Consider the following 16,400-nt stretch of genomic DNA (forward strand, 5'->3'; position numbering starts at 1 on the left):
TATATAACGGTAGCCAAATTACAGTTATGAAGTTGCAGTGAAAATGATTTTGTGGTTGGGGGTCAGCACAACGTGAGGAACTGTGTGAAATGGGCCCAGTGTCAGGAAGGTTGAGAACCACTGCTCTAGGGTGTCACGGAGTATTTACTTCCCCATTGTACAGTCCCACTTCAGGTTTTTGATGGCAGCCGAAACCTCTGTTTCCTTACCCAAGCCAAACATTCTGGCTCCTTGAATCATTCCCTCAGCAAATGTGATTCCAGACACATCCCTAGTTACCCTTGTCTGAACACACCAGTGTATTATGTTTCTTTTTTAAAATCTGGCAGCTGGAATTACACACAGTATTCTAAATGTGGTCTAACCAGCTGCTCCTCCCTTTCCTTTCATTAATAAAGCAGGAGCTGTGCTAAACTTTTTATTAACAAGTTCAGACTGTTTGTTATTACTGAACTTGGGATCAGCCACATCCCCCAGGTCTTTATCATATGACTTTCTATACAGTTGACTTTTTGAACCCAGTGATAAGACTTTACATTTATTCCCAGTACATTAAGTCTTGTTAATATTGGCCTAGCGTATCTTATTGAAATTACTTTTTGTTTAAAAAAAACAAAAACAAAAACAGGGTGGGGTGAGGTGCTGTCATTTAACATATTAAATATTCATGGTAGGTTTATGTCCTTTCCAGATGTGGTGAACATATATTCTACATATTCACACAAGCCAGTAATAAGTATATTGAGTGAGAAAACCCAAGGTTCTCCTGTGGAGAACCCCTGGACACTTTTCTCATAACTGGGTTAGATCACCCCGTAACTCACCAGACAGTACTTTCATCTACTCCACAGTTCTAAAATAAGATAGTGGGCCCAAAAGCACTTTTAAACTATGCTGAACATGTCACATGTATAAAAATATTGTGAGACACATCCATTAAGGGCTATAATGAACCAGGACACAGATGACAATCAGTTCATATCACAAGGGGTCACCATGAACACTGGTGCTTGACACAGCTAATCTACCCTCCATCCCGGAACTTGAATGTGGAAGGAATTGTCAACCGATGTGGGGATCTGACTTCGAGACTGTGTAGTATGGGTATTGGAGCTTCTTGCTTATTTCTCACACACACCCTAACCCCATGTTGGGACCAGAAGTAATATCAGCAAGTTGACGCCCACTTCCAAGTGTCTGCCAAGTGGCCTGGTCTAGAACCTCCTTATGTGTTCATAGTTTGTTCTGGCTGAGTCACAACCATTTCCAAGACAATCTGGAGCACAGGTATCTCTTAAATGTTTTTTCAAAAAGCATTTAGCTGGTGAAATTATATCCAGAATATGTACTGCTCTCTTTTCATCCCCTCTCCAAGCTTTTCTATTTTAATCATCTTAGAAATTTATCTTTCTCTTTTTCTTTTCTTGGAAATCTGATTAAATCCACAGCATTAGCTACTGTCTACCACACGATCACGCCTAGACATCTCTCTGGCCCTCAGATTCCTCCTAAGCTCCAAGTCTGTATTTTTGGCCACCTACCAAACTTCTCAGCCAAAGAACTTTACAAGCACCTCAACCTCAACCTGTCTGCAACTAAGATGATCATTTCCCAGACCATGTGCAGTCAAGGGTAGCTATGAATGCATCCCAACAGAGAATCACAAACTTGCTAAGAGAGTTTTGAAAATTTTTGGTACTCAGTTGCTGGGATCTTGAGCATGAATTTTGTAGATGACACTATTACGTGGTCAAAAGGTTGAGCACACCTGGCCTGTCTCTGCTTCAGTTAGTGTCAATATTTCCCCAGAACAAACACCTCATCTGATGTTGATATAAATGCATATGGAACGCTGCTTGTCTCAGACACTCTGTGTTGCCCTCAATCCACCACAGCCCCTCAGTGTGTAGATACTACACCCAGAGCTAAAGGAAGTGGACTGGGAACTTAAACCCAAGATTTGAACACGCCCAGCACAAAGACAGCATAGAACTGAGCATGGCTGACAGCAGGCTGTGTCTCTCTGTTCTCTCCCGGGTGAGAGGGGGTGGCTGACCACAGGCTGTATCTCCCTGTTCTCCCCCGGGTGACAGGGGTGGCTGACCACAGGCTGTGTCTCCCTGTTCTCCCCCTGGTGAGAGGGGGTATCTCAGCACACTCACATACCTCTTTGGAGGCAGTCTACAACACATACATATCGGTGCTCCCAGTTGAAATGCTTTTTAAAGAACTCAGCACAGCTGGGTGTGCTGCTTCGTGCTAGAATCTCAGCCCTTGAGAGATGGAAGGAGGGTCAGACATTCACAGCCAGCTTCTGCTGTATACCAGGTTTGAGGCCAGTGTGGGCTACATGAGAACCTGTCCCAAAAGAAAAGGCCTGTGTCTGTAACCTCAGCACTTAGCAGCTGGGGCAGGAGATCAGGAGTCAGGCTCATCCTTGGCTCTAAAACAAGTTTGGGGACCATCTGGGCTCTATGAAACCACCTCAGAAACTCGAAGAAAACTTTTAAATTAGTACTTCATACATGCATATATAAATAACAAGGTTTAAACTTATTCTTCCCAATATGAAAAATAAGTCATAGCTTAGGTCAGCTGAAAAAAATAAAATGCCTAATTATCTTTAGGTCATTGTAGACATAACAATTCCTTGCTCAAGGTAAGGTTTTTTTTTTATCATCTTTAATGTAAAATTTCAAAAGTAGGAAACTATTGTCTTTTATCATTTTTAAGAATAGAGTTTCTCCAAAGGAGGAAAAGTCTCTAAAAATGTTGTGTAGTTTTGAATGTGTGTGTATGTGTTACAGAATGCATATCCTGTGGCACAGTGTAGAGGGCAAAGAACAACTTTTGAAGTTGATTCTCCCTTTTCACTTTAACATGGTTTCTGGGAGCAGACTCAAGCCTTCAGGATTGCTCAGCAAAACACTTTTCCTGATTTTCCGGCTAGTCTTATGTAAACTTGATGCAAGCTAGGCATTTGAAAGAGAGAACCTCAGTTGAGAAGTGCCCCCACCATATTGGCCGTGGGCTAGCCCGTGTTATTTTTTTTTTTTTGATTGAAGCTTACTGTGCGGGGACCACCTCAGCTGGTGGTCTCAGAGGCTAGAAGAAAGACTAGTAAGCAGCACTCCTCTGTGGCCTCTGCATCAGCCCCTGCCTCGGGTTCCCGCCCTGACTTTCCTCACTGATGAATTTAGATGACATAAACCCTTCCCTCCCCAAGTTGCTCTTGGTCACAGTGTTTAGCACAGCAATAGAACCCCTATCACTAAGACAGTTGGTTTTCAGTTTTGTTTGTTGAAAGGTAGCCAGAATAGGCTGGGAATAAAAGATGAGAATGCCTAAACTCTTCCCCCTAAGGAAAAAAAACATGGAAATTTGAAGTGGGGCAGGAGCACTCAGGTAGGAAATAAGTTGCAACAGGAAGTCAGGCCAGCAGGATGTACGGTAATGGGAACTGGGTGGGGGAATCGGGGGAGATTTCACTGACAGGAAGAACTTTTATTTTAGTGTGGCTACCAAACTAAAATGCTTTATAAGTCCCTTCTGGTACCCCCAGATCCTCTCATGGGTTTCTAGGGGGTGCACAAGGAATATCTGCCTGTGTATTACCACAGAACTGATCTGCATGGGAAAGTTAAATTGGTATAATTTTAAAATACTGCTTGCTAAATATCAATGTGATAATCATTTTGATGAACATGGCTGAATGACCAGAAAAGCACAAGTTATATTACATGTTTATTATCAGTAACGGTAATGAGAGGAAGGTTCATGGCACTCTTCTTGACAGCAGGTCGGACATGCTTAGTGAAGTTAAGGAATGCAGGCTCACATGACACAGCCCCATGACAGGGAGCTCCTGACTGTGTGTTTGTTCCACTGGTCACCATTCCCTTTGTGGTTACTAAGTCTCCGACAAGAAGAAGCCTGGTGTGACAGGGTTTCTTCTGGCTCGTGGGCTGCCCTGGCAGGGAAGGCAGTATTGTAGAATATTATTTTTAGGTGTGTTACTTTTGTTTATGTTGCATTTGTTTAACTCTGTGAAGCTGCGTTACTGTGCCTGTCTAAAACACTTGATGGTCTAATAAAGAGCTGAACGGCCAATAGCAAGGCAGGAGAAAGGATGGGCGGGGCTGGCAGGTAGAGAGTATAAATAGAAGGAGAAATCAGGAAAGGAAAGGAAAGGAAAAAAAGGAAAGGAAAGGAGGAAAAAGAAAGAGGAAAGGGAAGGGGAAGGGAAAAGGGAAAGGGAAAGGAAAGGAAAGGAAAGGAAAAAAAAAAGAAGCAGCCAGGGAAGGAGGAGGTCTCCAGGGGTCAGCCACCCAGCTACACAGCAAGCCACAGATTAAGAGTAAGATTTACGGAAGTGAGAGAACGGGAAAAGCTCTGAGGCAAAAGACAGGATAATTTAAGAAAAGCTGGCAAGAAACAAGGCAAGCCAAGGCCAAGCATTTGTAATGAATAAGCCTCTGTGTATGATTTATTTGGGAGCTGGGTAGCAGGCCCCCAAAAGAGGGAAAAAAGCCAACAACAAGGCAGAGCAGTGGAGTGTGTCTGCAGTCACAGAGAGAATATGCTGGTGCTCAGTTCCTTTTGTCCGATTTCTCTTTCTTTCAGCCCAGGACCCCATCCCCTGGGACAGTGATACCCCACATCAGGCAGGTCTCCCGTCACTCAACCCTCTCTGGAAACACCCAGGAGTGTCTATGATACTAAACCCTGTCATGGTGACAATCAGGATTGCCCATCACAACTACCTCGACTATTCCACACAAGCATGTACTAGTGTGCAGTGTAAAATGTAAGCTAGGACTAAATGATGGTGTTGTTCTTGACAAGGTTACTCTGTGATAACAAACTACTGCCTCCCTACTCCCCTCAAGAAAAGTCTGCTTGTCTATCCATCATTCATAATCTTCCTTTTTTTTCACACAAGAAACAAATTAAAGCTCTACCCACTCATTACATCAAAATTGAAGTTCACGGTTTCAGAGTGGTGCTGGGTCTATGTATTCTAGACCTAAGAATTTAACTACTCCCTCTCCCTTCTATTCTATTGAACAGAATAACATCTCCAATTTGGAAAGGGGGGAAATAAGAGACATGGCAGCCATTTCCTGTATCAACTCTGAAGTTTCTCTGGGAACATACTAAGAAGTTTATACCTGAAACAAGAAACAGTCTTTAAGCCCTGTCTCTCCTCCTGGGAGCAGAGCACCTCAGAACTCTTCAGGTATCTGGTCAGCCCTTAGGGGATCTTCATTGACTATATGGAGCTTCTGTTGGCACTCAAATAGTAGATTCCTGTAGTTGGAATCTTAAAAAGTCTTATTAATAAGGACAAACCTGAGGCTAGTTATTGGGGTGAATGCTGGAAGATCAGAGACACAGAACAAGCCACAGCCACCTCACCTCACCAGTTCCTCAGCTGGTCTTATTTCCTCAAACTGCAAGCTTCTGAGTCCTCATCCAAACAGCTCTCAGCTGAATTGTGCTGCTCCAAAGCCTAAAAGCTTAACCAGACAAATGCTTAACTAGCTCTGGTGCCTGGTTTTCACACCTTATATATCTTTCCCTTTTTGCCGTCATTACCTGAGTTTAAAGGCTCGCTTTCTGGGATTAAAGGTGTGTCACCATGCTGGCTGTATCCTTGAACACACAGAGATCTGCCTGGCTGTCTCCCAAGTGCTGGGATTAAAGGCGTGCACCACCACCGCCCAACTTCTGCTATGGCTTGCTCTGACCCATTTTCTAGCCACCATTTTTGGCTTTGCTCTAGTGGCTGTCTGTTCTTGACCCCAGATAAATTTATTAGGGTGCACAATATTGTTGGGAACAGGTTCCACTTAGCCTGGACTTCTCCAAAGCTCAGCTGACTTGTTACCTAAGTCCCACTAGGCAGTGACTGTAATCTTGATACTTTCCAAAGCCTGTCTCTTTGCGTTCATTCTTCCCTAAGTCCTTCTATGCTGAAGGCAGGTCTTAGAGAAAGGTATAGCATTCAAGTTGAATTCTTAGTTATTTCAACAGTTAGAAAGTTTTAACCAGTAATGTTCTACCTCCCATCAGTTCCACTTCATTCAGAGGCCCTCAGACTTCATGTCTCACTGGGGTTAATATTAGTCTACTTGGACTGTAACAAATACTGTGGATTGGGAGGCTCCTAATAGCAGATTTATTTCTCATGTTCTGGAGTCTAGGAGGTCCAAGGTGAAGGTATTGGCAAATCCATTGTCTGACCCAGGCTTCATTGTCTAACATTGACTTCCTGGGTCATGGGTAGCCATCAACCCAGCAAAATATCCATTGTCTGGTGACAACCTACTTCTTAGGGCATGGGTAGCCATCAGCCCCAGCAAAATATCCATTGTCTGGTGACAACCTACTTCCTGGGTCATGGGTAGCTGTAGCAGGCTTTCTTTTGGGCTACCAGCCAGCTCCCAAATCATGACATGGATACTTCTTATTAGTTATGAATGCTTGGCCTTAGCTTATGCTTGTCCCACCAGCTCTTGTAATTTAATTTAACCCGTGTCTTCATTGACATTTTGCCTCAGGGCTTTTTACCTTTCTTTCATTGGGAATGTCCTGCTTTAACTGCTTCTAGTATCTGGCTGGCCCCGGGCGTCTCCTTGTCTTTCTCACTCATTTTCCCCATCTCTTCTTATTCCCTAGCCTAGGTTCCTCCTCCTACTTACCCTCTCTGCCCACCAGCCCCGCCTGTCCCTCTACTCCTAGCTATTGGCCGTTCAGCTTTCTATTAGACCAATCAGGTGCCTTGGGCAGGCAAGGTGAAACAGCAGCCCATCTTTACATAATTAGACAAATGCAACACAAACAAATGCAACACACCTTTACATAGTTAAAGTAATATTCCACAACAGGTAGCAATCAGTCCCAGCATTATATGCAGCATTACTCAGAGACAGTAAATCATCTGTGATTTAGTGAGTGTGTAGAACTGTTATTTATTTCATGTGTAGGGAAAGAAAGAACCGAATAATTGACGGCCACAGGTATTTATCTACTATAATTTTTCATGCCAAAGAGTGAAGATTTTCTTGGTAACCTTCTCTCTCTCTCTCTCTCTCTCTCTCTCTCTCTCTCTCTCTCTCTCTCTCGGTTTCTCGAGACAGGGTTTCTCTGTGTAGCTTTGCGCCTTTCCTGGATCTCACTCTGTAGACCAGGCTGGCCTTGAACTCTCAGAGATCCGCCTGCCTCTGCCTCCCGAGTGCTGGGATTACAGGCGTGCGCCACCACCGCCCGGCTCTCTTGGTAACCTAATAGGGAAGGTAGTTAGGATTTTGACATTCCAGTTCAAGAGAATGCAGACATGGAGACCACCAATAATCTTAAGAACACTTTTATTTTGTAAGTACAGAATTTCTAGATGTGTTCTTTCATTTGCCCGCACAGCCTGGCCATTCTTTCTCATTCATTACTAGACAGCCAGCAGTGGCCAATCATGCTGTCAGTGAGTTCTTACATCTCCATTGTCTGCCCTGGCTTTATGGTTTGTTTCCTAAGTACTTTCTTTGACACTTCTATAATAACCTCCATTTTTGTAGCTTTCACTGTCCACTTTAACTTCTTGACCAGTAAGCCAGGGCCTCATCTTTTGGAGTTTGGTTAAGACCCTACCTCTATTGCAAATGTATGTGTCAGTAGTTCAAGGTAAATTGTGCCTCAGTTTCAATCTACAGAGCAAGGGAGGAAGTGGCTCCCATGATTTGGCTCAGTGATAACATGTATCATTTTTGCCTTCAGCCTATTGGCCAAAGCTGATGGTCTGGCTGTGCCTATTTGCAAGAATGGGTGTAAATCGTGCTCTGTACTTGGGGACTTAGACACGGAGTACCAGGAAGATGTGATCTTATCGTCTTTGATAACTGATTCTTAGTAGATCTCTACATAATTCCAAAGACTGAGTAAAAAGATTAAGTGACAGTACCATCAGAGGCAAACAAAAATCTCCTTGAAATTTCTGGCAACCTGGGTATTAGTCCCTAAATCTCTTAGGTATTGTCTTTGTTTGTTTGTTTGTTTGTTTTTCTTTTACTGTGACAAAACACCATGACCAAGGAAACTTATAAAAGAAAGCATTTAATTTGCCTATGGATTTCCGAGGGTTGGAGTCCATGATGGCAGAGCAAAGGCGTGGTAGCAGGAACAGCTGAGAGTCACATCCTGACCTGCAAGTAGGAAGCAGTGAGAGAACATTGGGAATGGCCAAGTCTTTTGAAACCTCAGAGCCCACCCCCAGTGACACACCTCCTCCAACAAGGACACACCTCCCAATCCTTCCTAAACAGTTCCATCAACTGGGGACCAAGGATTCAAACTTAAGAGTCTAAGGGAGCAATTCTCCTTCTAAGCACCGCAGGTGCCTAATCCCTGATCAGTCCGCCTATACTGTACAAAGCTTTGAAGTCGTGGCTTGTTGCCCTGACTACAGAAAGCAGCAAGGAAAGTGTTATGGGTCAACATCTTTTTCTTTAATTCACAGTGTAGAATGAAAGGGACATAGACCACATAATCTCTCTTCAAAGTCCAGACTCTTTGGTCAGAAGTACCTTGCAAGTTTAGGTTCATTTTCTTACTATCCAGAGCCCCTTGGGCACTTAATACAAACCATCAGCCAGCCTTGTCTTTATTAGCTTAGACTATTTAAACATATTTACTTCATAATGCCTGGAGATTACTCTGAGGATGAGCTGAACATTAAATACTTTCCTGTTCTGATCATTTCATTTCCTTCCTCAAGACATGATAACTGGTTTTTAGCAGAGTGCTAAAAACATAGACCACAGGGTCAAGTCATGGACAAGACAGTTCATCCCTGAGAAAACAGAATATAGATGGAAGCAGAGAGCTTTATAGGTTACACCAAGTTAGTCATCCCAGACCTGTCAGCCTGGGAGAAAATACCATACAAAGCAGAAATACCATACAAAGCAGAAAATACCATACAAAGCAGAAAAGCTTTCATACAAAGGATGCCTTTAATTTTCTTTTAAATTACATTTACTTAGTGCATGTATATACACAAGGTAGCTTGCAGTAATAGAGTCTCTCCTTCTATCATGTGGATCCCAGGGGTCAAACTCAGGTCATTGGGCTTGACAGCAAGCACCTTTACCTGCTGGGCATCTATCCAGCCAAGAAGTGGCTTTTATAACAGGGAATATTTCTTTGAGAATTCATTTAGTTTTAGATTTATAAGATGAGACATTCATTTTAATTTTTATGATAAATTAATTCTTATATTGGAACGATTAGAGCAAATTCAAGATACAAGGTCCTTTGAACTGTTTTTGGAACAGTCTGGGGAAACAAGCACAGCAAACTGACTTTGTCGTGTGTCAGGAAGTTTAGAAATGTGATTGAGTCAGATCTGGAAATAGGTGACTGTGATGCACACATGAGAAACTTTGTGATCAAGCAAAAGTATGTTTAACTGCTTTTAGAATGTGGAACTGAAGAGGGGAATAGAAATAATAATCCCATAGAATAAGACGTCCCTTAAACTGTGTTAAAGATGTACAGGTTTTGAAAGGGGTTGGGGGTGTTCTAGGCATAGAGAACCCAGGAGTCAAGGTGAATGCAGTGAGGGCCAAGACCATAACAGTAGCTGGTCAAAATGGGGAGGAAGAGGAGGCAGGGTGACATCCAGGTGCCCTGGAAGCGTCCGAGGGTCAGGATTTCTGAGGAAAGAACCACTGTAAAAGAAAGAGGCTCAGTAACCTTGACATTGCTTCTGAGTGTGAGTCCACACCTCTTTCTGCGGTCTGTGTAAACACTCCCTGGTGCCTTTGTGTGCCACTGTTAGATGCCTTCACTGCTCATCAGACAAACACCCGGCTAGTTTCCTCATCTGGGGTTGTCAGTCTGTTCTTCACTTACTGATGTGGACCGAGGTGCTATTGCCAATCACGAGACTCAGCACTCAAGCACAAGGAGGCTCTTGCCTCTGCCTCAGGTAATCTTAGCTGTGAACATGGTGTTCTTGGAGTTGTTTTTCACATAGCTCTGGTCTGTTTTCAACTATTTCTCCATCTAGGCATCCTTGGTATTTAACGCTGAAAGGCCGTCTGTTCTGTTGGCCTGGCATCTGGCTTCTGAGATAGTAGAGGCTCTTATTTTTTAGCTTTTAGTCCACTTTCTCATGGTGGAACAATTAATTTTGATAAGCAAATTAACTTACCTGAAGTTTTTGGTCATATGAGGGACTTTGGGGGGTCTTACTGCTAGCTCTGGAGATAGTTCATTTTTGTGTTCTACATGGGGGCGGGGTTGTCCCTGTAACAGTAAGTCAACAAGCAGGCACCTGAAAAGGTTTGCACATTGCATTTAGAGTCCTGAGTTGTAAGGTGTTGTTTTTTGGTTTTGTTTTGTTTTGTTTTCCCCACAGCAATTCATATGCACATATAAAGCTGGCCCCATGGCTGGCCTCCAGCCCACAAGGGGCTAGTGCCAATTCCAAAAAGCAGAGAATGAAGACACATTCATGCTCCATCATCCATCATTTTTCTCCTATGAACCTTACAGCCTGGATATTGGAAAATCTGGATTTGATTTTTTTTTTTTTTTCAAATCAACCGAATAGCCTATACACATGGTTAGAAAGTGTGCTGAATCAGAACTTGAGGACTTGATATCAGCCATTTCAACACTGTTCTTACTTCTTTTTAATCAGATCTGGAACATTCTTTTGGCAGGTTGTGTTCCTCACTGGCTTCGGATATGTGTACGTGGATATTGCCCATCAGTGCGGCACAGTCCTTATCACGGTAGCCCCAGAGGGAAAAGCAGGACCCGTTTTAGGCAGCACCAACAGGTGGGTCTGTTTTCCTAGCAGCAGTGCAGCGAGCTTTCTTCTGTGATATTGTAAACCTACTAGTTATTATTCTTGTTGTGCTCATGCATTTTAAAGGTTTTGGTTAACTATGACGTTATCCACAAGTAAAGATCTAGTTGTTAAATTATTCCCCCAGGATATATAGATAATAATAACATAACATCTTTCTCCCGGTTCTATGCTAAGTTCAGCAAACTTACTTTCAAGCTAAGATATGCTCCTCAGAATGATGCCATTATTTGTAGTATAAAATGCAAGCTAGTATCTCTAAATCCACATAACAGCTTTGTCAATAACTAGACTTTTCAGTTAAACTGACAATATATCTAAACATACAAGCCTGACCATCAGACTTTAAAAAGATGAATCAAGGCACTTGGGGAGGTGCTCAGGGTAGAATGCTGGCTGTACAAGCATGAGGACCTGAGTTCAGTGTCCACACAGAAGCTGAGCACAGCATCACAGGTCTCTAGTACAATGTTCAAAGACTGGAGACAGGTAAACCTTAAGGGCCTTCTGGCTAGCCAGTCTAGCCCAAATGACAAGCTCCAGGTTCAATGACAGACCCTATCTCAAGAATAAGGTGTGGAGGGGATAGCAAGATGGCTCCCAGGTAGAAGTTTATGCCACCAAATCCAATGACCTGAATCCATCCCCACAACTCACATGGTAGAAAGAGAGAACCAATTCCTGAAAGTTATCCTCTCACTGTATACATGAACCAAAAATAAGCATTCGCCCCAGAAAATAAAATAAAAACATAAACCATGCAAATAATTAATATCCTTAACTTAAAATAATCATATAAATCAGTAGAAGTAATGTAAAGATACCCCCTACTCCCAAAACAAAAATGGCAAGAAAGACATGAACAAAAACTATAGGAAGAGGAAATATAAATAAGATAGTACATATCAAATTAATAATAATATTTCATCATTTTCAGTTGTCATAGAAATGTAATTGATACAAAATTATAGTTATGAAGTAGCAACAAAAATAATTTTATGGTTTGGGGGTCACTGCAACAGGAAGAACTGTGTTAACAGGTCACAGCATTAGGAAAGTTGAGAACCACTGGATTAGAAATTCCACTTTGAAGAGTTTGAGTTCAGAAAATAATGAAAACAGTACACAAGGATGTTTGTTTCATTGTTAGTTATAGTGACATAATATTGAGAGTACAAATGTTTATCTTATCAAATATATCAAAAATGTTGTAACACAGGATATAGGTGTTAATGGTTGCTGTGGACTGGAAGAAGCATATAATCTAATGTTATGATGTTGAATATATGTTCCATCTGTGTAAATAGACAGCACTGGAAGAGAAAGAAAAATTTCAACATTAGTAATAGATGTGGGTTTTTCAGTGCTTATTTAATAATTTCTGTGTGGACATATTTTTCTTGGGGCTTCCAGCTCACAAATAACAGCACAGAGACTTATATTAATTATGAAAGTTTGGCCTTAGCTTAGGCTTGTTTTTAACTAGCTCTTTTAAATTAGTCCATTTCTATTATTATACATTCTGTCACGTACCACCCATCCTGCTTCCTCCTTGTCTCCTTGTGTCTCATGCACCTAGATTCTTCGTCTTCCTTTCTCTCTCTGCCCAGAAATCCCACCTATTCCTCCTGCCTAGCTGTACACCATTCAGCTTTTTATTACATCAGTCATAGCAATACACCTTCACACGGTGTACAGATATCCCACAACATTTCCCTCTCTTTGTCTAAATAAATAGGAAAGGTTTTAACTCTAACATAGTAAAACTATATATAATAAAAACAATTATCAAGTAAGAAATATATTTACAATGTTCAGACCATTAGTATTTGGCAAATTCAGAGAAAATATTCCATTATCTATCTTATCTTGGTGAGTCCAAAGTTTTTTTTTTTACCTAATTTATTTTTATCTTAACTTTTATTACCAACCCAAAACTATCTTTTTAGACCTCAAAAAATTTTCTTAGATAAACAACTTAAGCTTTTATGACTCCTAACCCTATATATTTTACACCTCTTTTGTGAGTTTCTTTTCTGAATTTGCTAACAATGAAAACTGTAACTATAACTATCTTGTCTTCAACTCATTAGAGACCTGAGAAGGAAATAATATTATCTGAGTAAACAGGAAGTGCAACAGAGCAAACAACTTCCAAAACTATAGAAAAGACAGAGACAGCTGGCTGCCTGGACAGTCACTCACGGTTCCTCTGCAATGTTGGGGCATCTATCTTTGGCCTGTGGGCCTAGCGTATCTGACAGACTTTTCTGTGAAGCAGGAATTTTGAAGGACTCTCCTACCTTGTCTTGGCAAAGTTTGGCAGTTGCTTTCTTTTGTGTCCTGCTTTTCCAGTTTGGACAGCATTCTGTCAGCAGTCAAGGTGAGGGCAGTTTCTTGCCCAATGACTAACTTTATCACAATGAGAGCACACTCCATATGGAGGTTCTTTGATACCCACCATCCTTTTCTGAAATGAATTGGTACTGCCAGGAGCAGACGTGTCTTACTATCATGAAAAGTCTTAAGTTATTAAAACATCTTAAATGGCATATTCTGTGGGTCTCTGAAGTGTTTGAAGACTACCTACATATCTAATATATATCTGTTTAACCTTGAAAGCATATGTAGCATGACTACAAGTTTGATTATTATAGATGACTAACTACTAACCTGTATTTCTTAATGATACATTATGTTTTTAAATGAGCTGCATAGGTACAATACCTTAAACAAGATTACAAACATATATACAGTATAACAAAAATAACCTTAAATTTGTATCAATATACAAAAATAATCTGAAACAAGAGTAGAAACATATGTAGAGTATGTTCTAACAAAAATAACCTTAAATTTGTATCAATATAGAAAAATCCATACCAATGTAAAATATTTGAGATTAATAGTTGCTTTTTAGTTAAAAGTAGATTCAGTAATCTACCCTTTTTTCCCTATCCTTTCCATATCCTCCTTTTTCTTTTAAGAAAGATATTTTTGAATCTTGCTTAGTTTCCTCCCCTACCATGACCAGTAATAATTAGCTACCAACCCTCTTAAATGATGACAAACATTCATAACCAGCTGAACAACCAAAAACCACCTACCCTACCTCTTGGGAATGTGGGCATCATATTCTTAAAATTACTTCCTGCAGTCTGGGGGAGATGGCATCTTTAGGGGACTCAGAGAAAATTGGGATAATACTCAAGTCCTAGGAAAACTTGTTGTCCAGTCTCTGTGTGATGGGAAAGTGTAGTGCTTATCTGAAGTCCTGGATGGAGTAGAATGTGAGGCTGGATCTCTTGAAGTTGTTCTGGATGCAGAATTTTGAGGAAATTGCAACAGAGGCATTCTGAGAGGCTGCATCACCTAGGCCACTTGTCTTTATTGGTGTCTGGTCCTTTTTTTCTGAAAACACATAAGCTTTTAAAGGTAACATATATATCTGCATTAACACAAGTATGGAATGTGCATGTGCACAAGTCAGTTAAAGGTGATTGTTCTATGTTTGATCAGGTAAAAGTGATCTGTTGACTTTATAAGTTTATTTGGACTATATAACCAAACCTCTTCTCATGCCATATGAAAGGATGGCATGTAATAATTTGTCATGAGGACACTGTAGCCAACAAGATTTACCATGTCTCATCCAGTCTCAGAACTGTTCCCATGTAGTGGGATCAGCTTATACACCCCCTGTCCTGTAGTCTTTCTTGGTTTCTTTTTTATGTTTGTAGTCAAGATTTTCAGGAGACTTTCCCCTAATCAAATTTGATCTGATCTTCATTAATTTTGAATAGAACTTTTTGTTTCCTGTGGAAACAAAAGTATACCTTCTCCCCCACCACAACGTATTTTCTGACTTCCATTTCCATTAAGACATTCTTCCCCACTCCCCCGAGCTGAGAACTAAACCCAGGGCCTAGGCAAGCACTCAACCACTGATCTAAATCCCCAATCCCAAGATATTCTTAAAATATATAGGTTGATTTAACTTAGCAGTTTCCACAATCCCATGTCTCTCAGTAGCTATTGTTTTCTGTTCATTAGCATTCAAAAAATTCAAAGTCAACAAAGCACTGTACAGGATCCAGACACACTATGTATTTCCCATCTTTGTGTGGCTTCTTTTTATATTACTTTACTCTATTTTTAAAGACTTTACTATATTATCTTTAAGCTATTTTTTATCTATGATTCTCTATACCCATTTTTTTTTCCTTTCTTTAGCAACTAAGCACATGTTTAAACACACTGCACCTTTTTTGAGGTTTTCTGTGTCTGGACCTGGCTTCACTAGGTGCCTGCAGCATTTTCTGACCACATGAGACAAATCTTAAACTACCATGTCAGCTGCTGTGTGGTTCAGCCTAGCTCATGGTGCTGGCACATGGTGCGGTCTGGTTCAAGCCCACGGGCAACAGCCTGGAGCAGCATCTCTATACTCGGAGCGCCTGCCTAAGGGACTGCAGGACTAGGAAGCTACATCTAGCTCCTTGTCCCAAACTTTTCTTAGCTTTCTTAGGCCCTGTGTTTGGATATTCGAGCCTCCACATTGAATACCAATTGTAGATAGATTTTCCTTTGGACCGCCAGCTCAAATAACAACATGGAGACTTACTGTTAATTATGAAAGCTTGGCCTTAACTTAGGCTTGTTTTAATTAGCTCTTATAACTTATATTAACCCATTTCTATTAATCCATATTCTGTTACATACCATCCATCCTACTTGCTCCATGTCCCCTCACATCTCTCTCATGAACCTAGAGTCCTCCTCCTTCTCCTCCTCCTCCTCTCTCTCTCTCTTCCCAGAAATCCTACCTATACCTCCTGTCTAGCTATTGGCCATTCGTTCAGCTTTTTATTACACCAATCACAACAACACACCTACACACAGTGTACATATATCCCACAACATTTGTCTACTTTAATTTTCTGGAATAGATTTATATATTTTATAATCATAAAATTAAGTTACAATATAAAATAATAGTACCAATTTTCATACATTTGTTTAGGACTTAAAAAATTATATTCCTTGTATTTACATATGACTAAAAACTCATTAGTTCAGATAGACCTTGATAATTTTTTGTAATATTTAAAATAATATTAATATTGTTTAAGAAATAGTATAACAAAATTGGAGAGTAAAATTAAGTTATACAGAATAAAATCTCAAGCCTACACATGTATTTCAGAAAATTTTATCTAAGGTATAATAAGTGTTAATGATAGTAGCCACAACCCACACTTTTGAAGGTAAAATTAAGAATAATACAGTGTCTACCCATATTTGTTTGGCTTGCTCTTCTCAGGTCATGCATTCAAATCTTACTAGATGTCAGGTCTGTTCTAGGGATGGGGAGACAGTGAGGAAAAGTGGGGAAACCCCTGCTTGACGTTCCGTTCTCATGGGCACAGAATGGGAGAGGCCGGAGCAAAGAAGCTCCATGGGCACAGTAGAAGATCAGCACTCTAGAGGGGTTAAAACAGCCTAATGAGAGAGGTGTATGGTGGCA

The 16,400-nt window shown here is 40.9% G+C and overlaps 1 protein-coding gene across 4 annotated transcripts in view; it reads left to right on the top strand.

Moving 5' to 3' along the window:
• The window catches only part of Vps13b (vacuolar protein sorting 13 homolog B), a 553,125-nt gene that overhangs the window by 514,571 nt on the left and 22,154 nt on the right, over nt 1-16,400 (top strand). For all 4 annotated transcript variants that reach the window (XM_036207944.1, XM_036207941.1, XM_036207943.1 and 1 more), the window contains exon 55: nt 10,725-10,843. In XM_036207944.1, the coding sequence (XP_036063837.1) occupies nt 10,725-10,843 (119 nt within the window). The remainder of the gene's footprint in view (nt 1-10,724; nt 10,844-16,400) is intronic.

Source organism: Onychomys torridus, chromosome 16 (genome assembly GCF_903995425.1).
Source record: "Onychomys torridus chromosome 16, mOncTor1.1, whole genome shotgun sequence".
NCBI lineage: Eukaryota > Metazoa > Chordata > Mammalia > Rodentia > Cricetidae > Onychomys > Onychomys torridus.